The 23,736-nt window shown below is 37.1% G+C and overlaps 3 protein-coding genes across 5 annotated transcripts; all 3 read right to left on the bottom strand.

Annotated features, from left to right (window-relative positions):
- Positions 1-573: 573 nt before the first annotated feature.
- Positions 574-1,497, bottom strand: LOC123037727 (lethal(2) giant larvae protein-like). Its single transcript, XM_044459625.1, has 2 exons — positions 1,215-1,497; positions 574-1,154 (listed from the first exon to the last, which is right to left on the bottom strand). Exons 1-2 carry the CDS (start codon positions 1,268-1,270, stop codon positions 1,022-1,024), a joined length of 189 nt encoding a protein of 62 aa, XP_044315560.1. The 5' UTR covers positions 1,271-1,497; the 3' UTR covers positions 574-1,021.
- A 900-nt stretch (positions 1,498-2,397) lies between these two features.
- Positions 2,398-12,893, bottom strand: LOC108044766 (lethal(2) giant larvae protein). The gene is made up of 9 exons (XM_017123907.2): positions 12,590-12,893; positions 11,073-11,211; positions 8,543-9,321; positions 7,293-8,484; positions 7,111-7,216; positions 4,885-5,527; positions 4,378-4,820; positions 3,473-3,581; positions 2,398-3,412 (listed from the first exon to the last, which is right to left on the bottom strand). Exons 2-9 carry the CDS (start codon positions 11,154-11,156, stop codon positions 3,280-3,282), a joined length of 3,489 nt encoding a protein of 1,162 aa, XP_016979396.2. The 5' UTR covers positions 11,157-11,211; positions 12,590-12,893; the 3' UTR covers positions 2,398-3,279.
- A 542-nt stretch (positions 12,894-13,435) lies between these two features.
- LOC108044765 (dedicator of cytokinesis protein 7) lies at positions 13,436-21,438 on the bottom strand. 3 transcript variants are annotated; one of them, XM_044459838.1, is made up of 14 exons: positions 21,294-21,438; positions 21,130-21,211; positions 20,903-21,072; positions 18,371-20,850; positions 17,732-18,318; positions 16,470-17,666; positions 15,681-16,412; positions 15,495-15,626; positions 15,239-15,419; positions 15,001-15,179; positions 14,572-14,942; positions 13,789-13,827; positions 13,703-13,720; positions 13,436-13,472 (listed from the first exon to the last, which is right to left on the bottom strand). In XM_044459838.1, exons 1-14 carry the CDS (start codon positions 21,332-21,334, stop codon positions 13,451-13,453), a joined length of 6,231 nt encoding a protein of 2,076 aa, XP_044315773.1. In that variant the 5' UTR covers positions 21,335-21,438; the 3' UTR covers positions 13,436-13,450. The 3 variants fall into 3 exon arrangements, with proteins under 3 accessions (XP_044315773.1, XP_016979393.1, XP_016979395.1); XM_017123904.1 differs by lacking the exon at positions 13,436-13,472 and having other exon boundaries at positions 13,507-13,720; XM_017123906.1 differs by lacking the exon at positions 13,436-13,472 and having other exon boundaries at positions 13,507-13,827.
- Positions 21,439-23,736: the final 2,298 nt, after the last annotated feature.

Genomic DNA, 23,736 nt, shown 5'->3' with positions numbered 1-23,736 from the left:
GAAATTTGGTAGGTCGGATTGATTGGCCAAAAATAAAACCAATAGAAAATCCCAACTTCATAACTTTACAAACACCAAAGGTTTGGCATTTCCGATCAATCAGTTATATGGCAGCTATAGGATATAGTCGGCTGATCCTTATGAAATTTAATAGGTCGGATTGATTGGCCCAAAATAAAACCCATAGAAAATCCCACTTCCTAACTTTACAAACACCAAAGTTATGGCATTTCCGATCGTTCAGTTATATGACAGCTACATGATATAGTCGGCCGTTCCCGGCCGTTCCGACAGTATATAATACTGCGTGCAAAGGAAAGAATTGTGTGTGCAAAGTTTCAATTCGATATCTCTAAAACTGAGAGACTAGTTCGCGTATAAACAGACAGACGGACAGATAGACGGCCCTTTTTAATTTGTTCATAATGCTTTTATTATTCTGGCTCTTGGTTTGGCCAATGTGATAGGCGACAACAAAATGTTCACATAACTGCTTAATTATCCCAAGCCAAAGCGTTACAACACAGCTACAACTTAAAAATTGGATTAAAATATATACAAAAATAATTTAAATAGGGAAAATATTTTTTTTTTACATTTTTCCATGGAAATATAACAAGCTGGGCAACTTTATCAACATTAAATGAATTATAAAAAAATGTTAATTTCTCTAAATATCTGTAAACACAAAAAGATTGTAATAATGCAAGCTTAAATTAACATCCTATAATATAACTTGGAATATAGTGTAAAAAATATTTTATAAAATGCAATCTTTGCCTCTGGACCTTACTGTGTAAATACTTGAAACGCATCTATAATACAAAATAAAAAGCAGTTGTAGTCAAAATAATATTAATATAATTTCATATTAAGTTGACTGCAAATAAATATTGAACTGAAATAACGTATTTAAATTGACAGTTTAAAACCTACATCTAGAATACCATGAAAACATGGGACTAAATCTGTTATATTGTGTAATTTGTGCTAAAATTAAAACCGCATATGCTTGTTATTATTAAAATTGGCTTTCTTTAGGCGTTGTGTTTTTCGTCCTTTTAGTTTCGCTTTCGCCGTTCGCTTTTTCGTGGGATATGCTTGTTATAACCGATTTTATTACTACAGAACTTGTGCTCGTATCCGTTGTGTTGCTGTTAAATAATTATGATATTTAGTAGTGTTGGGGATTTATATTTATTTGAAAAACTCACCTAGTCGTTGCCAAGTCACTTAAATTGGGAATATTAATGTCAGGAATGTCGTTCATGTTCACGGTGGTAGTGGATTTGTTTGTTTGCGTGCTAAGTACTGATAACCGACCTATATTTATGTAGAGATGTCAATATAAGAAGTATTTAATTAGTGGTGGTAAAACAGTTATGTAAATTTTTAAGGCCGGTTTATAAATAGCCAAAAACTTTTATGGTAATTTCGGGAGAATATCTAAAATCAAAAAAATAAAAGAAATTGATTGCAAATAAAAACTAAAACAAGAAAGGAAAGCTAACTTTTGATATACCCTTGCAGAATATTCTGTAAATTGTATTCTCCAAAATTATTATCTTAATACTCATAAAAAAACACCAAAGTTATAGCATTTCCAATCGTTCAGTTATATGGCAGCTATTGGATATAGTCGGCCGGTCCTTATGAAATAGGTAGGTCGGATTGATTGGCCAAAACTAAAAGTTGTATGGCTAAGGATCCCAAATTCCTTACTTTACAAACACCAAAGTAATGGCATTTTCGATCAATCAGTTATATGGCAGCTATAGGATATAGTCGGCCGTTCCCGGCCGCTCCGACTTGTATACTGCGTGCAAAGGAACGAAGGGTGTGTGCAAAGTTTCAATTCAATATCTTTAAAACTGAGAGACTAGTTCGCATAGAAACAGACAGACGGACAGATAGACGGCCCTTTTTAATTTGTTCATAATGCTTTTATTATTCTGGCTCTTGGTTTGGCCAATGTGATAGGCGATTAGTGATGCGTCTGCGGATCCAGCTGGAGTGTTTTAACTGACGTAAAATGTAACCCGCTGAGTCAAAAGCGAGCGGGCCAAGGAGATCTGAGGGACGGATACAAGGACAGGGCCTAATTAATGTGCGGGGGTGAGTAGCAGCACGACGTAGGTCGGGTAAACGAATCGCTCGCAGTGGCGCTTGTGGTGGTGGCGTCACTCAGTATCAGCGATCCAGTCGGCGCACTTGGCGAGTGATGGGTCGTCCTGCGGCAGCACTCAAGCGTTTCTTACTCTTGAGGGTTTCGGCATCCCTGGGCAAAAAAAAGATGGTTATTGATTTTACGCAGAATGTGCCTAAGCTTATGCTCAGTGAAGGCCAAGATGAATGTGGAGGATTTTGATAAAAAAAAACAGAGAAATCAAACAAACATTTCATCAAAAACATATATTTAAGCCATGACATATTTTCTTGGTGCGAACTACTAAATACTATCTCAAATCCGCTGCAATCTAATGATTATAAGGCATAATTGTTGTATGTTGACAGTTTTTCACCTTTCGATGCGAATTTCAGTTTAAAAGACAGGATACTTAAAATATGTGTAAATGATTATAAAAATGTTTTAACTTACAGATGTTTGTAATACTTTATAAAATCTATTATAAATTTAGTCATTGTTGATAAGGCATAATAGTTTTACATTGAACTTTTCGGAACAAGTTGACCAATTCAAGTTGATCAAACTCGTAGCTTAATTTTCTAAACAAAATGTTCACATAACTGCTTAATTATCCCAAGCCAAAGCGTTACAACACAGCTACAACTTAAAAATTGGATTAAAATATATACAAAAATAATTTAAATAGGGAAAATATTTTTTTTTTACATTTTTCCATGGAAATATAACAAGCTGGGCAACTTTATCAACATTAAATGAATTATAAAAAAATGTTAATTTCTCTAAATATCTGTAAACACAAAAAGATTGTAATAATGCAAGCTTAAATTAACATCCTATAATATAACTTGGAATATAGTGTAAAAAATATTTTATAAAATGCAATCTTTGCCTCTGGACCTTACTGTGTAAATACTTGAAACGCATCTATAAAACAAAATAAAAAGCAGTTGTAGTCAAAATAATATTAATATAATTTCATATTAAGTTGACTGCAAATAAATATTGAACTGAAATAACGTATTTAAATTGACAGTTTAAAACCTACATCTAGAATACCATGAAAACATGGGACTAAATCTGTTATATTGTGTAATTTGTGCTAAAATTAAAACCGCATATGCTTGTTATTATTAAAATTGGCTTTCTTTAGGCGTTGTGTTTTTCGTCCTTTTAGTTTCGCTTTCGCCGTTCGCTTTTTCGTGGGATATGCTTGTTATAACCGATTTTATTACTACAGAACTTGTGCTCGTATCCGTTGTGTTGCTGTTAAATAATTATGATATTTAGTAGTGTTGGGGATTTATATTTATTTGAAAAACTCACCTAGTCGTTGCCAAGTCACTTAAATTGGGAATATTAATGTCAGGAATGTCGTTCATGTTCACGGTGGTAGTGGATTTGTTTGTTTGCGTGCTAAGTACTGATAACCGACCTATATTTAAGTAGAGATGTCAATATAAGAAGTATTTAATTAGTGGTGGTAAAACAGTTATGTAAATTTTTAAGGCCGGTTTATAAATAGCCAAAAACTTTTATGGTAATTTCGGGAGAATATCTAAAATCAAAAAAATAAAAGAAATTGATTGCAAATAAAAACTAAAACAAGAAAGGAAAGCTAACTTTTGATATACCCTTGCAGAATATTCTGTAAATTGTATTCTCCAAAATTATTATCTTAATACTCATAAAAAAAACACCAAAGTTATAGCATTTCCAATCGTTCAGTTATATGGCAGCTATTGGATATAGTCGGCCGGTCCTTATGAAATAGGTAGGTCGGATTAATTGGCCAAAACTAAAAGTTGTATGGCTAAGGATCCCAAATTCCTTACTTTACAAACACCAAAGTAATGGCATTTTCGATCAATCAGTTATATGGCAGCTATAGGATATAGTCGGCCGTTCCCGGCCGCTCCGACTTGTATACTGCGTGCAAAGGAACGAAGGGTGTGTGCAAAGTTTCAATTCAATATCTTTAAAACTGAGAGACTAGTTCGCATAGAAACAGACAGACGGACATGCTTATATCAACTCAGGACGCGATCCTGACCAAGAATATATATACTTTATAGGGTCGGAGATGTCTCCTTCACTGCGTTGCAGACTTTTGACCAAAATTATAATACCCTCTGCAAGGGTATAATGATGCCCAACATTTCACAACGAAAAAACGGACAAATAGGCAATCAAGATGAAGCAAAATTGATAATAAGGCGGCGTTTACTCACCAACAGTCTCCTCTGTAGTTGTAGAGCACAAAGTGGTTGTCGTAAGATTTAAATGATCTCGCACAGAGTCAACTGTAATATCACCAATGGAGCTGCTAATAGTGTCGTTGCCGCCATTGGGTGAATTGCTATTGCTGATTCCATTAGTTAGATAAAGACTACTTCTATCAACGACTCCCTCTACAGGCGTGGCGCGACTAGAAGCAGTTGGTGGTTCTTTAGCTTCGAGAAAGTTGGCAACTTCAGCATTTGCATATATTTCCTTTTTGTTTTCTTCTTCAATTTCTTTTTGAGCACGTTCTTCGGTTTCTAAAGGCTCTACTTTAACTATGCCTGTGGGTCGCACTACTTTGGACGTGGCTAAAGCAATGCGCTGCAATTCAGAAGAAGACATCATATACAGAGCTTCACCAGAGTTGGTAAATCCAAGCGACGAAATACCACTGCAGAACAAAATACGGTTTTAATAATTTATTTGTAAAGATACTAGCAGTATTTGGGACTTACTTAATGTCCTCCCGTCGCACAGCAGCGGCATTCAACTGTCTTTTTAATTCAGGCACTGATAAAACCATGATATCGCCCATGTTGGTCAAGCAAATCAGTGCAATTTCGTGATACTCATCTCCACGACCAGCAGCCAAGTTTGCACTGATATTGGCAGACCCATCTCCATCGACATGAGAACGGGTTGATTTAGTTGGGCTTCCACCGTGCAGGCTTTGTAGCAATTCCGGCGGTATGCGGCAACGAAACGATCCAAAGTGGATTCGACGAATTCGAGCACCTTCATTAGCGGTAAGCTTATATTTATTTATCGGCTTTAGTTGCGGAAGTGAAAACACTTTGAACTGTTCTTCAGAAGCGATAAGTAGACGATGTGGTGGACTACCGTTTTCTCCGTCGCTGAGCTGATCGACAGGGCTACCCGCCTGGTCAAATATGGAAATACCCACCACAGGAGCACGATGTTTTAATTGAATTTCTTTGGCAAGCTGAGCGGAAATTCGACGAGGCGTCTGTGGTGGAGCATTGCCACTTGCTGATGGAACCAAAGTTGCGGCGGTCTGCGCCGGGGGCAAATGCAAAAGGAAAACTGACACGGTACTGGCATTCGTTGCTGACCATAAAGTTGGCGATGTTATGTTGACTGAAAATTCGGAAAACATGTTTTAAAAACGAATTAGCACATTTTGTCCTATTTTTATTTAAAACAAGAAAGAAGCAAACTTCGCAAGCCGATGTTTATATACCCTTGCAGAATATTCTGTAAATTATATTGGTTGGTCAAAAATAAAACCAATTAAAAATCCCAACTTCCTAACATTACAAACACCAAAGTTATGGCATTTCCGATCGCTATACCTTTTAGTCTCGACCCTGACTTTAGTAATAATAGATTAATAATTTCTTATTTTAGTTTTCTTATTTGCTGTGTGAATATTTTTCATAATTTGGATAAGAAACGTATTAAAACTAAAGGGCTACTTTGCATAGAAATGGACAGACACAGGCGGTTGCATCAATGCTAATGATAATGCTTATTAATAAATTTTCGGAAACGTTTCATATACAGAAAAAGAACACTAAGATCTTTATTCATATTTATACCCTTGCAGAGGGTATTATAATTTTAGTCAAAAGTGTGCAACACAGTGAAGGAGACATCTCCGACCCTATAAAGTTTATATATTCTTAATTAGGATCGCGTCCTGAGTTGATATAAGCATGTCCGTCTGTCTGTTTCTATGCGAACTAGTCTCTCAGTTTTAAAGATATTGAATTAAAACTTTGCACACACCCTTCGTTCCTTTGCACGCAGTATATTAGTCGGAACGGCCGGGAACGGCCGACTATATCCTATAGCTGCCATATAACTGATTGATCGGAAATGCCATAACTTTGGTGTTTGTAAAGTTAGGAAGTTGGGATTTTCTATGGGTTTTATTTTTGGCCAATCAATCCGTCCGTCTGTCCGTTTCTACGCAAACTAGTCTCTTAGTTGTAAAGCTATCTGCTTAAAACTTTCCCAAAAGTTGTCTTTTTATTGCAGGTAGTAGGTATATCATATAGCTCCCATAGGAACAATCAGGAAAAAAATGCAAAAAATGTTTTTTTTTGTTGTATTTAATTCTTCTTTGATCTTTGGGATTGTGTAATTTTTAAATATTATGGATTTACGGTTTTAATTATATTAAAATCGAACAACAATAACATAGCTGCCAAGAAACGATGGCAAAATGCAGCGCAAAATCGATATAGCTTCATTGTTTTTAGTAATATTGAAATCGAAATGTAGTCGATTTGTAATAACTGCAGGGGTATATAAACTTTGGCTTGCCGAAGTTTGCTTTCTTATTTTTAAATTATTTCGAAGTTGACTTGCCTTCATAATACAAACGTTAATAATAAATGTATTAATCTTTTAAATTGTAAGAACTTAATTTCGGATGAATAAAAGTTATTAAATTTATAAATTAGTAAATTATTTTTTAATTCTTTGCAACCATTTTTATGTAAAAATCTGTTTCGCTTTTTTTGTGGTGAAATATTAAAACAAAATTGTAAGGGCTTCAAATAAGGGCCTTAGTGACTGGGCTCCTTTTTTTGCGTAACTATAGAACTTTTTGGTATGAATTTGGCAACAGGGAATAAAAATGAAATGTTGACTTTTTTCAAAATCAAAATCGACTAAGAGTTGATACAAATAACCATATATAAAAAAAAACTCACCGTTAGTAACATAAGTCTTGGCAAATAGTAAGCACCGCACCATCGATCCCAGTCCGTCGTCAGGACAACGTGCCTCTATTTGTCTTTCAACTGGCCGTGCTTCCAACTACAATAATTAATATTTACATTAATAAAGTTTTATCTAGCCAATAAGTGACTATTTAGAATGCTACTCTATTTACCGTAGTTGGCACCTGATTGCTGGGGTTGTTCCGTGTCGATCGACCCTTGCGAAGCTTTCTAAATGACTCTCGTAATGATTTTTTAAAAGATTTACGTCGAGACAGCTGCTCACCAGCTCCAGTGAGGTCGTTCGGATTTAGTGTGCAGCGATGAAAAACTGGAACAAAGTTCTTAAAGTCAAACAGCACTAGTCCGTGTGCAGTTCCACCAGATACAAGACCCCAATTTGCTTCAAGTGCCATGCAGGTAATGCTGGCTGGAGGCAAAACCTGCAGCACTCCTGTTATATTTACACCATTTTCATCTATAGGTTTGGCTTCACTTGCCAATAACTTGGCCCGCACGTTTAACTGATCGTGACCCTTCCACACAAACCCATCGCGATCGCTGACCAGATTCATAGAGCAGTATTTTAATGAAACCTTTTCCGAGGCGTCATCAAAATCGGCTATAACAATTTGGCCCGCTGTGCCACCAACAATGAGCTGCCCGTTCTTTGGGCAGAGTGCTATTTTCTTCACTGCTAAACGAGGATCATCGGAGTAAGGATCAAAAAGACCAGCCTTTCGAAATGGAGGTTCTCCTTCGTCGAGTTGTTCTGCACTGATATCTGCGGCTGCGTCATCCCGGAATTCATGCTCACTTCCAAAAATGTGGCCCGTTTTAAAGCTATAAATTGGCTTAAGCAACACTCCAGTACAATCCCAAAACTTAACTGAACCATCTTCGTGCCCCGTTAACAGAATTTCATAAAATTTAGCCGTGTCCTCCTCATCAGATTCTCCTAAGTCATCTGGAAGTACACCGCCAGTAATAGGCCAGTCAATATTGCTGTAATCCAAGTCTTGCTCATCTCCCGCTCGTAAAATACTGTCATAGACGGACTGTATGACTTGAGAAGCAAGGTAATTGCAGGTAACAGCTGATGCATGCACCGAGTGCAGATAGGGAGCTTTGATTGCAGAAATATTGGAGTCCGTAAGATCGTATGCGCAGAGTTCCTCTTCCAGTAGAACAATTAGCACTTCAGAAACATCACTATTATTTTTGTAAGTCACGAATAAGTCAATGACTTTTGATGTAAAGTCTAGACAAACTTTGTGTCCATCGCTGGTGTGTACAGAAACGCAATTGTGATCACCGTAAGCTGAACGTGGCATGCCGCCGGAGAAAACAATCACGTCGTTGGATCTAAAAGAAAATTGAATTAACAAACATATTACCACTTTCAATTGTTATTTAAGTTTACCCTCGTTTGCCTTTGTACAGACGATTTATGCTCTTGCAAGGATCAGGGCCATAAGGAACGTAGTTAACATTGTTTGGCGGTTCTGCGTTATCTATTTTCCAAGTAGCGTACGAACCATCAGCGTGATACCAGCTAAATTCAGATCCTCCGAAATTCACTGAAAGACCAACGCTTTGACCATGACCAGGGGCTACATATGCCCGTTCCACGGATGACGATTCAAAATCCCATAAGACACACAGGCCACGATTGTACGCAATGAGAAGCTTGTTAAGGGCGTTCGGAAGCTGGCGAATGGACTCAATCGCACCAGGATTTAGCTTGTAAGCTGGTGGCACCTGCTCTAAAACCACGTCATGGTAAATCACTGGTTCTTTTATTGTAAATGTGTGTAAATCAAGTTGATAGATGTTTCCACCTTCAGTTCCAATCCACAGGAGATCTTTATTCAAAGAACAGCACAGCGATGACACTTTCTTCAGTTTTCCGTCAAAATGATATGTTTTGATCGGAAGCAATGACGTTCCAACAGGCTCCCACAGTATTAATTGATTGGCAGCCGTCAACGAAAGTATGCGACCAGTTCCATAAACCCATTCAAGTAATTGAACATTGAGCTCCGCTGCGGAATTGTTCACTAACGTATGCTGTCCATACAATTCAACTCCGGGCTGGCCGAAAATCTTTATGGCACCTGTTTGCGTCCCAATCGCCATGAGTTTTGAGACAGGATCATATGCAAGGGCAGAAGGCTTATGAGGAAAGCCATGCTGTGTGGTCTAAGTAGAAAGAAAAACTACAGTCAGTGTCATTTATATTATCAATCAAATGGAGTTATTTAGAATTTTTTTATTTTTTTAAATTGCCGGGTATTGTTTTGGAAAATACTAATACACAAATATTTTGTTGCGTTGATTGTCATTTGCATTTGGAAAATTGGAATTTATATATTTGAGAGAGCGAGAAAACTATTAGCCTCTCTTGGCAATGCAGTTCGGCCGACGGTCCACCTAAAACTTTCGAAATGCGCTATCAGCTGGGGGCATATATTTTTTTTTTAATTGGTAGCTGAGTAACAAGTATAGTCAATGGTCTTGACCATTGAGCTTCTTCTTGTTTTTAAATTAAAAATAATAATGTTTTTGTTGTACAAAATTTAACAAATTTTAGCAAACGATCACAAAGTTTGAATTTTTTTTGACCGGTACATAAAATAAAAAAAATTGTGGAAATAATGGCGGATAAGGGTTGTTATGTTTTCAAAAAATATTTTTATATATATTTTTTTTCATTTTAAAATTTTGGGCAAATTAAGCTAGATTATTTAAATAATCATTTTAGCTTGATGTAAACTTTAAGCCGAAAAACACGTACATAAATTATTTTTTATGTACTTTGTAGATGCTTTGAAATCTAATCAGTATTTACTTTTCCTATCCACTAAAACAGTCAACATATTTTATACCGTATGATATGGAGTTTTTTCTGAAGCCAACCCATTTACCCAGCCCATTCAACAAATATTGTTAATCTTATCAACTACAGTCCCTATATCATACTGTGTGGCGACTATCTTTGGCCTGATTGCATTGTGTGTTTGAGCTTAGTGATACATAAATGCGAAGCAAAATAATATTGATGACTAATTTTAAAACGTAGAAAATTTTCTATAGATTAAATTTTTTCTCTTGGTAGCCCAAAGAATGGATCAGAAATAATATAAAGCCTTCAAATCTGACCAATAAAAAAAACAGTAATACGCACAATTTTTCGAAAACTAATTTTAGCTGATCGTTCCTCTTGAAGCTGCATATAGACTTGATATAGACATTCGGTCAGGGGCATTCATTAAAACGACTTGCAAACTGCATAAAAATGTGCTGGCGTTATGGCAGAAAAACAAATACAATCGACCAGCGGCGTTTATAAATATGACTGGGTACACATATAAAAATGCAATAAAAAAATAGAAGGCGAATGTTTCGAGTAACTAGATTTTGATTTGCAAACGCTGACAGACTGGTGCACTATATTAACTAGCCACTTGATGTTAATAACTCGTAATCACAATTATGTAACTACTTTTCAAGGGTATAGAAACTGTATGATGTCATTGAAACTTTTTCGACATAATCTGATGACATCGGCAGTGGCCTGCCTTGCATGACGATTTTAACTATATTAATAAGAACGAAATGCTTGCAAGGTTGAAATTAAAAATTTTAAGGCTTCATTAGAAAACTATGAAATATTTTTCATTTATTTATATTTATATGTTTTGTTTAATTTATTTATACATGTCTTTTTGTATACATGTTCATCTGACAACTCTTTTGTTAGACGATATTATTCTACGGTACGTAAAAGATGCGACGAAAAATACCATATAATGCCTTTATAACCAATGCGTCAGAAACTGAATATACCTTTTTCATAATACGATAGGGAATGACATTCATTACTATTCAAATTATCTTTAAAAACTTTGTGGGCTGATAACAGCTTTAATCAGGTCATAGGTTATACATACCTTACGATAAGCAAAAAGGTCCTTTTGTAGGCGTTGTCTTTCCACGCTGGGCTGCTGACCCTTTCCTCGGATAAACTTCAACATAATTTATAATCTTTTATGTTGGCTTGGTCCGTCGAATGGATATATTAATAATTGACTGTTTTTTTAAATAAAAATTAAAAAAATAACCGATTATTAATTTTTATAAATAAATTAAAATATGAATACCCGTTTTTTTCTTTTTCATGATGAGTTAGAAGTAGGGTTTAAGATGAGGAACGTATGAAATCTCGCGTTTAAACCCTAATTTTAGCTTACCATTAAGACGATAAAATAAGCCTTAAAAATAAAATTATTATCAGCCACAGAACGAGTTTAATCTTCAAATAATTCAGATTTTCTTGTATGGATTTAAAACTTAATTAGTCAGAGTTGTAGTGAAAGTATTGAATTGGCTTTTAAGAAAAAACCATTGAAAAGTCTGCAAGAACACGGTCTGCACGACTTACCAAACAAGTTGTGTCAAGATTTTCAACAACCGTCGGGGGATATTTGTATGTAGGCGGCTGAAACGTTGCCCCGCTATTGTATGTATGTACCTATGTACATATACGTATGCAAATTTGCAGGTAACGGTATATATTTACAAATATATGTAGATACACAAAAAATTTAGAAAACTATTACTTAAACTTCATTAAAACGTCCAGTAGTGCCCTTTATATGATTATTCAAAAAAGGGAGATGAAATAAGTAGGCCCGATCTGAGCTCTTGATAAAGAGTAGGTATGTATTTTATGTTAAGAAACTCGCTATGCAACGATGCATATGAAGTCAAAATCGCATTAGAATATTTGTCTGCATTTTTGAGTAACTGAATAATAAACAGCATATTAGCTTTTGTTAGTGTCTGAGATAGTTTTGATTGATAAACAATAAAACAATTTTATGAGCTGGAATAAAAAACTTGTACGTGGGTGTGAGCAAAGTGGTGACCTAATTTCGAATATACATATACGTTCCCGATCGCAATGGTTGATCAATATTATGCCGGTATTAAACATACATGCCCTAAAAATATGTACTTGTTTAGATGAATGGGATTAACATAGGAATCAAGTAACGCCGCAGACGGGCGCCGACTATACAATACCCCGCACTCAGTTTGAAAATGAGTTTTTAATGAACTCCATTTATCTATCTTTTTTAGTTTCGGGTATATATCCATATATTTACACGAACATGGATGTAAATGCCAGATAATAAGGTTTTTTTTTTATTCCGTCTCCCATTATTGCCCCAACTCAATATACATTTTACCCTGAGATTACCCTGGGTATTACAAGAGACACCTACAACAGCAAAATGACGACTGCGGACTGTTTGCGTGGCTGACTCACCCGAATACGCATGCACACAAAGATGCCCACATATGTACATTCTAATTAAATATATACTAATATTTTTTTGTTTTACATTATTTGGATCCACAGTAGATGTAGAGTATTCAACTTTGAATAATTTTAGCCACTTACACTTATTTATTTGCCTCTTTGCGCAGTTAAGGCGGTGGCTTTCAAGTAAATGCTTGATTCTCTTTTTTGACACACCTACACATGTATGAATGTGTGTTGAGGGACGCCCGACTTATCACATTTGCCTTTCCTTGAAAGTTTTAACAAGAATGACAAACACTGATGACGAAAGAACACCAATTTATACCGAGCATGCGATGCGTTGTACTGTGCACTTGTTTTGCACGATAGGAACAATTTCTTCAGCAGAAAATATGACGCGCGGCGTCATTTTCAACACAAACAAAGTGGGAGATCGCTAAGTGTGGCCGTGGCGAAGGCGTGATAATACCACTATCGATATTTTACTTAAGAACGTTTTCCAACTCTGGTTGGCCCGTCGATGGAAAACTCTGCACAAGACAGTTTTTAAACCTATTTATTTGCTATACACATTATATGTTTTGTGACTTTTTTGCATAGAGTTTATATTTTGCGAGAAAAAAGTCCGAAGACTTTTGCTTTTCTAACAGTCATTTTCTAGTAAGCGCTCAAGTAATTGGGCCGAGTTGCCAATCCAAGCCAAGTTGGCAGTTCAAGCAGAGTTGACAATCCACGGTATAAATTGTTTTCCATTATTTTTATTAGTTATGGAGCTATCGCCCTGTTTTGTACTTTTAATTTTTTTTTTATTCAAAGTTTCCCATTGTTCTTATATAGTCGTTTAATTTTTGTAAGATTGAAATTTAATATCTTATTATATTATATATCTTATATTCTTATATTTTGAAAAACAACAAAATAAGACACTTTTTTTTAAATAACATTTTTTAATTTTAGAAATGAGATGATTAATTGCATCAAACGGTAGAGTCGTTTATTTTAATCAACGGAACATGTTAACCTAAAAACGTCAATAAAACAAAGCCATTTTTATGTATGTTAAGAAGTTAGTAAACATGATGTTTTTTATTTTCTATAAAATATTATAAAACTGAAAAATATGTTTTTTATTCATATTGGTTAATAATATTTGGTGTTGATCTATACGAATTTTGTAAAATGGTTTATTTAATAGCTAATATAATTTAGCAAATATAGAGATCGATCAGTCAAACTCTGAATGTTACTTACATAAAATAATCCGATACGCTAGACATGAAATATCAAAAGTTTTTTTTTTAATAATTAGCTGCTGGCAACGTCATGTAAGGATTTACCATTTCAGTGGAGTAATTTTGTTGTTGTATGCATTGGCCCTAAAATTAGTTTAAAAAAAATATATCAAATAAATATAATTGAGAAAAAGGGTGACTTCGGCATGCCGAAATGTGTATTTGGCCAGCGAAAGCTGTGACCGGACGACCAGCATTACTAATATATTGGAGTTATAAACAAGAGAGAACGCTATAGTCGGGTGCCCCGACTATCAGATACCCGTTACTCAGGTAAAGGGAGTGCGAGGGAGATGGAGATAGAAACTTTGATCATGCATAACTTTTTAACGAATGGTCCGATTTGAAAAATTTCTTCTACATTTCGATAGGTATTGATAAACACAATAAAACTGCATTTTTACTTTTCCGAAATATTTAAAATTTTAAAATCGTATATAAGCGATTGTGGGCGTCAGAGGGGGCGTGGCACCATTTTGAAACAAACTTGCGCTCCGTAGGAACTCCTAAAATCTACATGCAAAATGCCAATCTTCTAGCTTTTATAGTTTCCGAGATCTCAGCGTTCATACGGACAGACAGACGGACAGGCGGACATGGCTATATCGACTCGGCTAGTGACCCTGATCAAGAATATATATACTTTATAGGGTCGGAAACGCTTCCTTCTAGCTGTTACATACTTTTGCACGAATACAATATACCCTTTTACTCTACGAGTAACGGGTATAAATAGTGTAACAAATTGACTTCAAAATACGTATAAGGAAAAATATTTCTGCTTGTGCTTTTCTGTAGCATTAAGAAGGAATTCAAATAAAGACTTACTTAACAACGCCATGATTCTGAACTTTTGTAAGAGTAATAAAAGGAGTCAGTCGCTCTATGAATCGATCGTTGTTACGCTCTAGTTCTCGTTGGTAATCTTTTTGATCTGAAAGTATTAGATTTCGATTCTTTTTCAAAGCATCAGCACAACGTTTTGAAAACTCGCGAAAACAAAGTCGAAGTTTGTTTTGGTATTTTGACGGTACGGTTGTTCCGTCGGATAAATTGGAAAGGAACACACTAGCCATTTCCATAGGGCCTTGGTTGACAGTGGTTCCAATACATCCCTGCAGCACCATTTGCAATATTTTGGGGTCAGCGGGCTCCTGATTTGTGGCAGCCGCCAACTCCAATGTTTTCTTTTGAATGTCCTATACAACAAAAAAAATGTATGTTATTTACCATTAAGACTTTACAAATTTGTCTTACTTCGATTGCCACCTCAATGGGCTCCAATACTATTTGCTGTCGGCTTATTACCATAATTCGTGTTTTTACATAGGGAAAGTGGTTCGCCGTGGTCAAAATCGTTTTCCTCTTACATTGCTCATGTAGCTCGCCATGTGCCCTACCACTTTTCGTGAAAGGCGTTGCATATATAAATCGTTCTAAATTATAAAAAATAACATCAGAATTCACATCAAATAACTATCAATTTAGTTCATACTAATATTAAAATTCCGCTCAAAGTATGTTTCACGATGCCGCATTTCATACGTTTCAAAGTAAGGCTCCACATAAGTAATTTGAATGTAAGCCTTATCAGGGTCTAAGCTGTTTACATCGACGGTATTGGAGTCTTTGATGATATGGACAGAATCCGGACCAAATCGTTCAGTATAAAAGTTCTGCGGGGCATATAAGAAATGAATGCAAAAATGTTGAATATTTGTTAACTAAAATTACAAAGTTATATTTTATACCTGAAGCCGACTGAATATTTCAGGCAATTTGGTCAGAGTCGGCTCTTTGTAAATAAATTCCTGTTGGTCCAAGTCACCGAATTTCCCGCCATAAAAACCAACCCGAAAGTATGTACCAAAAACTCTTTTGCCCTGTTTATAAAAAAAATATAGTTTCCGTTGGGAAATTGACATTTTGTTTTTTACCTGTAGTTGGGATATTCGATTAAATGCTTCCTGCAACTTGCCATGCACTTTGCTAAGCTTTTGAAAGTCTCTATTGGCTTCGCAGATGGGAATCAAAATCTTATACACATCGTTCATTGCTTCATACATGCCAGCTACTTGAAATGAATTTGAAGCTTCTTCGAGCAAAGCCTTTAATCCAGTTTCAGTAAAATGATTTCCCAAGCAGATGCCATCCTCGCCGGGACTGAGCACGTCATCTGACACGGCTGACTCCATTAGTGTGTTGGGAGAAATGCGTTGAAAACTGACAGCTCCAACAGGTAAATGTGTTTGAGACTCCAACATGCTTAGATATTCAGAGACCAAAGAAGCGGCGTGTACGTAGCACATGGCTGCTTCCGTGTGATTAGCGCGTTCGCGGTGTTTCTTAGCCATGTTTTCCAACCAAGTTAGCCGTAAATCAGGGTTATTTTGGTATCCCTTGGCAATACGATTCATGAGATCAAGCAGCATTTCTGGGTCCTCTTGATACTCCTTCATCTTTACAGTATCTGACAATATCATATGCAGATTAAAAAGCAAATCTTGCACTTGCTCAGGAAAAGATGTATCCTGTAGGTCGGAGTCGGATTCAGCATAAACTAGCACTGTTTTAAGCGCACGGCGTAGAGATTGTTCACTAAAAACCGAGCTTGTGCCAACTAAAGAGCTTAGAGACATCGTCACTTGCATCTTAACTCGAGCAAAGTTCTGAAATTAGGTATTCTCAATTAGTTATAATAAATTACTTTACAAAACAAAACTTACATTTCCGATTTCAAAATTTTGTCTCATTAGTAAATATAATGATGCAGCTGCCTGTGACCGTATACCTGGCAAAAGAGATCCACAATGCTTTAGTAAAATTAAACACAAATCTGCGCATATGTCCGTCTCGTCGTCGAATAATAAGTTTGGAAATTTGAAAATCAGAGCGCGCTGGGAGGCAAACAAGTTCTGCAGCGCAAGAGTAGACTGATTGCGGGATAGTGCATGGAGGAGAACCTTAAGCACAGTTCCAAGAAGATTATGATAAAGATTGGCAGCAACGTGTACAATAATTTCCAGGGTGTCAAGGAGCACAAGAGCAACTTCAGTCGCTAAAGAGCCTTCGATGAAATGACTTAACTCAACTTCATGCTCACTTTTGCCAGCACCGTCTACATATTGTGAACGGTAGGGCATCTGATCCTTTCGCCAGCGGAATTTCTCTGTGGAATTGCGGTCTTTTCGGCGATTTATGAGATCGTATCGTGCAGAATTGGTCCCTCGAATACATTCTTCCAACTTTTCCTTTACATCGGTAGAGCCAGTTTTTCTAAAACTTTGTGTATTGGTTCGTTTAAGAGTGGGAACCTGTTTTTGTCCTTTATACTCAAAAGTTTTCAGGCAAACATTAACAACTTGAAGCATTTGGTGCACTCTGTGGGGACTTTGATCTAAAAGCCAGCGGTATAAGACATTGCGTTCCAAATTCTTTAGCACCCAAAGAAAGCACACTAATAAATGGCGCGTGTTTTCCGAGCTAAGCGGCGATTTGTTTTTAACTTGCTCATTCAAGTAGGAGTATGGACGACTTCCTGATATTGCGAATGCTACTTCCGGATTAATGGTTGAAGCTGTAATGGATTGATGCGGGCCTTGATAATCTTCAAGTTGACCGATCTGCTGCAAACGGTCATGATCAAGGACATGCTGATGCAGCTGAGAAATGCTGTCCATTACTATAGACAGCAATGGTATGTATAATGCAGCTACCCTTGCACGAGCTTCCATATCGCTGTACCGGTTATCCAAGTCGTGAGACATCATTAAGTTGCGAATGCAGCGTATTGCCTTTCCATGTAACTGGGGATTAGGCACCTCCATTACTGCAGCCAAATCGCTGAGAACAAGACCAACCAGAAAATGTTGCTGGAGGAACTCCTGACTAAGATCGGCATGAAGAGATCGCTCGAGAGATCCCTGAAAAAAAATAATAAATAAATAAAAACAATATGAAATTCTTTTGAAAGTTTTTTAAAACTTACGCATGATGTTTGACTGTTGCTCGATGTCGTGCTTGGAGTGGGACTGCATGGCGCCGATACCATCGTATATGATGTTCCAAAAGGTAAATTCAGAGCTACAAAATGCTCATGACTACAGACAATTCTTAGGAAGTCTATTTTATAATTCATAAGATCCGGTATGGAAGCGTTTTTGGAAATCAGAACCTTGGTATACGTTTTGATCAGGCCGAAAACAAATCCCCGATCCATGATGCTTAGCAAGTCGAATATAAAAAAGCCCAAACTCGCATTCAAGGATTGTGCTAATTTAGGTTCGTTACTATGATAGCCGACTACCTTCGTAGTAACTAAGTGCACAAGCGTGGATAGATCATCATTGAACTGATGTGGAAATCGATGCTTTCGGGGACCATTTAAAGTATTTGAACAATGCAAATGTTCAATCATAGATTTAACAATAAGCTCGAATAAGAACCAGGAGTTTGACATGGCTAAATCAGCTGCTTTTCCACTAGCAACGACCCAATGTAGGGCTAATTCTTCGTGAAGCAGCCGCACTTGGACATCCCGTCCAGAAATTGAGAAAAGAATATCCATTGACAGTTCTAAAAATAAAAAAGGATATGTATGATCTGCATTTTAAAACGTTATATTTACCTTTGCGATCCAGACTCCGACCACTGGTTAACAAATTATCATACAAGCTGTACGATTCGCTTTGCTGCAAGCCTTCCGTTGTGCTGCGACTACATGTCAGTGGTTGCTTGCTTTGAAATGGGTGTGGTATTTTACATTGAAATTGCACATATGTTACCAGTAAACTTTGCCGTCCATATTGGTCATACTGGTCGTCGTTAAGTATTGACAGCAGGGACGATACCAAGCAAAGAACTTCGAAAACCGTAGATCCTAAAGACATTGATTGTCCACCGACTTTGTGGGTCAGTACCAACAATTCGATAAGTTTATCCAAAACTAAGGGTAGATGCCTCACTAATGGTTCACGATTTGCATGCTCGATATCTAGCAAGCATTTTTTTAACTCTGTTTCTATATTACTTTCGCCGATATGAGAAGGTATATTTCGCGTGTCTAAATACTCGCATATAAGGAAGAACCGATCAAGAAAAGAGTCCAAGGTATGAACTGCAGTTACTGCTTCCACATTAAGTGCAAATACGGCTCTATGATTGTCTAGCCACTTAATTCCAGGCAGATGAACATTCGGTGGTATAAATGAGTAGTTTTCCGGTGGTGACTCTACCATAACAGGAAGATTAAATTCTCCAACCTTAAGTTTGCCATCTTCGAGTAAGGGCAACCATGTGTAGCCGATAGGAGTCTCTACGGACGGTTGTATGTCCTGTGGCTTCTTTTGACAGGATACATGGTAAATGGTAAAAAATAAATGGTGATGCTGCTTTATCGAAGCAGGTAATGCTATTTTGATTTCATCATAGAATGATGGGCATTTATTATGATAATTAACGGCCGTAAAAGCCTCAGTTGAAAATCTAGGACAAGACGACTTGCCATAAATGGCATTAACAGCATCGTTTGGGGTTTCTCCAGCCATGAGTTGAACGCGAAGAGCAATGTTACGAGCGGAGCCTGCACGGGAAGAAAAGTTCAGCTCTTTTGGCGAGACAAATAACAGATTTCGATAGGTATAGTGCGGATTGTAAATGGCCGACTGTGGAAACTCTAAGATTTCCTTAACTGGACGAATGATTTCGGTACTTTGAGGGTTTATATTTGCCAGCTCTGGTGTTAGTGCGTTCCTGGCTTCCTCGATGCAAGGAGATATTTCCAGTTTAATAGAGCCAGGTATGCATTTGTATTTCTTCATAACTGAATTGGGTCGTTTCAACTCTGGTAAAATTTTGTACAAATCCTCGTCTTTCATCTTTTCAGCCTCTTGTTTAAAGAAACTTGGCACTGTTATGGTAATAGGACGAAAGTTTTCTACAACATTCGCGAAATCATCTGGCGACCAAGATCGACGTTTCTCTTTTCGCTCTAGAGAGCCCCGTCGGGTAAGAGTTCCGCTCATATCATTAGCCTTGCGCCTTAGCTGATCAAAACTGCTAGTTGAGGACTTGCGGTCTAAACTGTTGGAGCTTGGGGCAGTGCCCAAGCCACTACCCGTTCCGCTTCCAGAAGTGTCGCGTTCGGTCCCGCCAGCGTCTTTGCTTTCAAAATTGTCGCCATTAAAAACGTTTGTTAAGTAGATAGCAGTCCATGCAAACGGCATTCGGTATTTGCCTAAACGTTCACAATAATCCGCCGCGTTGGATTTTACCTTCTCCCGGAATTTATCCTTGTCCTCCTTCAGATACGGTTCGACAGAGTTGTTAATATCACCCTGCAACACCTTCTCCAGACGAATCACGAGGAACAAATCATTACTTGGATATGAAATTTCAAATATTGCCGAATGGCTCTGGGTACTAATGTCGGCGCACTGAACATGACTTGATAACATGCGTTTCAGACTGTCTGAGTTCATGTCAAAATAGAAGTTTTCTGACATTTTTTGTCGTTCCTTGGCGTCATAAATGGCCATCGAAGCAAAAATTGGTTCCACTTCAAGCTCAAGTCGAAGTTGCAGGCATTTAACCTGAATTCGATGCCCCATATGTTCAACAGGTAATTCCGCGAGTAGCCGGCGTTCGATGTTTTCTTCGGCTTCAGATTCTGGATACAGTGAGAAAAGAGCTACTTGACGATCCCGCTGCCGGCGTGCCTCGTTGGTTTGATCTCCGTTTTCCGGCGGTACATTGTTAAGCAAGTTTGGTATCAGTGGATCATTAACTGAGCGTCGAAGATCAAAGCTAGCCCAAGAACCACGAGGTGTCAACGTGTCCGTACAAGAGCTAACTGAAGTCAAACTTGCTATGGATTGCCTGGAACTTGGAGTGCAGCTTTCACTCTTATAGGCAAATGTTTCTTCAAACGAGGAGACATCCTTGTCGATCTCGAACTCTTGCTGGTACGCGGAGGGGCTTATGGTTCCACGATCGATACGCTCACGGATATAGCACGAGCTGGAAAGGTGCCGCTGTGCATATTCCACCACCTTCCATGGCCGTGTATAGCTGTTCACACATTCTTGTACGTGTTGGGGCAAGTCAGTTCTGAAAAGGAAATTCCAATGATTCATGCTAAAAAGAATAGGTGAGTACATACAAATTTTCGATCGGAATAATGTGATCAACAGTTCGTATCTTCCGGGGAATGACTTTAACGGTTACATCTCCATATGGAAAATCCAGTATATGTTTGAGTGGGTCATGATTAATAATGTTCATATGTTGGGAAAGAAATTCTTCGTAGTCTAGCGGCTCTGTCGGAGAAACCTTTTCAAAACATTACTTCTTTATAAAATGTATAATTGGAATTTGTATTACTCTTACCGTGAAAGCGCAGAGTGATGAGTCAATTGTCTTTGATAAATGGCAGCTAGAAACATTTTTTCGTACATCTGCAGCCGACTGCCTAGAATATTACAAATTGGTATAGACACGAATTTAGGGCGTTTCTTTGTTTAAAAATGTTATACCATTGGTAGTGAACTTACTTGGAAACTTTTTGGACAAACGTGCGCTGTGCATTGGACATTTTACGAAACCAGTATATTTAAATGTTCAATATTTTATTTCGAACCAAATAAATAAATTATTGTTTACAAGCAGCGAGTTCACACAGATGAGCGACTAGTCATGGACGACATGAAATTATCGATTAATCGCAACTTTACATAGACGAGTTAGTAGTTCATAATTCATGAACTGGACTGGTTCCCATACCGGGATGATTTTAATTGAGGAATTCGTAAAAAATGTATCAGAACACAAAATGAGAAAACATTTCACAATTTTGTTCCTGCTACTACTTTTTATACCTTGCATATTAAATCTTGTCATAATTTTCGAAGGGCACATATCAAACCTTATGAAGACAAGAAAGAAAGCAAACTTCGGCAAACCAAATTTTATATACCCTTGTTATTACAAAACGACTATATTTTGATTTCTTTGCATATATTACTAAAACAAAAAATTTAGAAATTATAAAAAACGTATCCGCATGCCGTTTTATTTTAATTTTCATGCGCTTCCGGCCAAACGACAAGTTTTTACTTTCACCCACAAGCAACAGCTGCAGTGGCTTTGGCGGGATTTTTTTTTAGATTTAGAGCACGCCACAAACATTCCGCCTCGCCTGAGGCTGCGCTATGTTTTTACGATCTGCATACCAGTATAAATGGAGGGGGCTTGTTCGGCAGAGGGAGGCTGTGGGGTGTTTGTTGTGGGTGTTGGTAAAATTTGAGATGACATTAAATAGGTCTTGATTGCAGCTAGGACCCAAATTGTTATTATTGTCTTGTTTGGTTTCATCTACAGGCCACCAGAGTTTTACAACGGCAAACCAAACAAGAAAGGAAAGCTAACTTCGGGCGGAGCCGAAGTTGAAATACCCTTGCAGAATATTCTGCAAATTATATTCTCCAAAATTATTCATATGATGCATTCTTAATACTCATAAAAAATCCCACCTTCCTAACTTTAAAAACACCAAAGTTATGGCATTTCCAATCGTTCAGTTATATGGCAGTTACAGGATATAGTCGGCCGATCCATATGAAATTTGGTAGGTCGGATTAATTGGCCAAAAATAAAACCCATAGGAAATCCCAACTTTCTAACTTTACAAACACCAAAGTTATTTCATTTCCGATCAATCAGTTATGGCAGCTATAGGATATAGTCGGCCGATCCATATGAAATTTGGTAGGTCGGATTAATTGGCCAACAATAAAACCCATAGGAAATCCCAACTTTCTAACTTTACAAACATCAAAGTTATTTCATTTCCGATCAATCAGTTATATGGCAGCTATAGGATATAGTCGGCCGATCCTTATGAAATTTGATATGTCGGATTGATTGGGCAAAAATAAAACCCATAGAAAATCCCAACTTCCTAACTTTACAAACACCAAAGTTATGGCATATCCGATCAATCAGTTATATAGCAGCTATAGGATATAATACCCTCTGCAAGGGTATAAAAATGTCCGGATGCCATTAACATTAAGGAGCACCACAAATTAAGTTATGAAATTGTTTCATTACGAATAAATATGATGATGGCAACTTTTTTATACCCTTGCAGAGGGTATTATAATTTTAGTCAAAAGTGTGCAACGCAGTGAAAGAGACATCTCCGACCCTATAAAGTATATATATTCATGATCAGGATCACCTCCTGAGTTGATATAGCCATGTCCGTCTGTCCGTCTGTCTGTTTCTACGCAAACTAGTCTCTCAGTTTTAAAGCTATCGAGTTGAAACTATGCACACAGCCTTCTTTCCTTTGCACGCAGTATATATGTCGGAACGGCCGGGATCGGCCGACTATATCCTATAGCTGCCATATAACTGATTGATCGGAAATGCCATAACTTTGGTGTTTGTAAAGTTAGGAAGTTGGGATTTTCTATCGGTTTTATATTTGACCAATCAATCCGACCTACCAAATTTCATAAGAATCGGCCGACTATATCCTATAGACGCCATATAACTGATTGATCTGAAATGCCATAACTTTGGTGTTTGTTAAGTTAGGAAGTTGGGATTTTCTATGGGTTTTATTTTTGGCCAATCAATCCGACCTACCAAAGTTCATAAGGATCGGCCGACTATATCTTATAGCTGCCATATAACTGAACAATTGGAAATGCTATAACTTTGGTGTTTTTAAAGTTAGGAAGTTGGGATTTTTTATGAGTATTAAGAATGCATCATATAAATAATTTTGGAGAATATATGTAATTTACAGAGTGTTCTGCAAGGGTATATCAACTTCGGCTCCGCATGAAGTTAGTTTTCCTTTCTTGTTTTTAATTAAAGCTGATATACAATGTACTGTTTTTGCTTTTATTAATTTTAAACAAAATACCATTCACTGCCCAAAAATTAATTGTGCTGACCATTCACCAACCAATGGACTCTAATGTA

Source organism: Drosophila rhopaloa, unplaced genomic scaffold, assembly GCF_018152115.1.
Source record: "Drosophila rhopaloa isolate 14029-0021.01 unplaced genomic scaffold, ASM1815211v1 contig_2, whole genome shotgun sequence".
Taxonomy (NCBI): Eukaryota; Metazoa; Arthropoda; class Insecta; order Diptera; family Drosophilidae; genus Drosophila; species Drosophila rhopaloa.
Note: the sequence above shows the minus strand (reverse complement) of the source record. Positions and strands in the feature narration are given on the sequence as shown.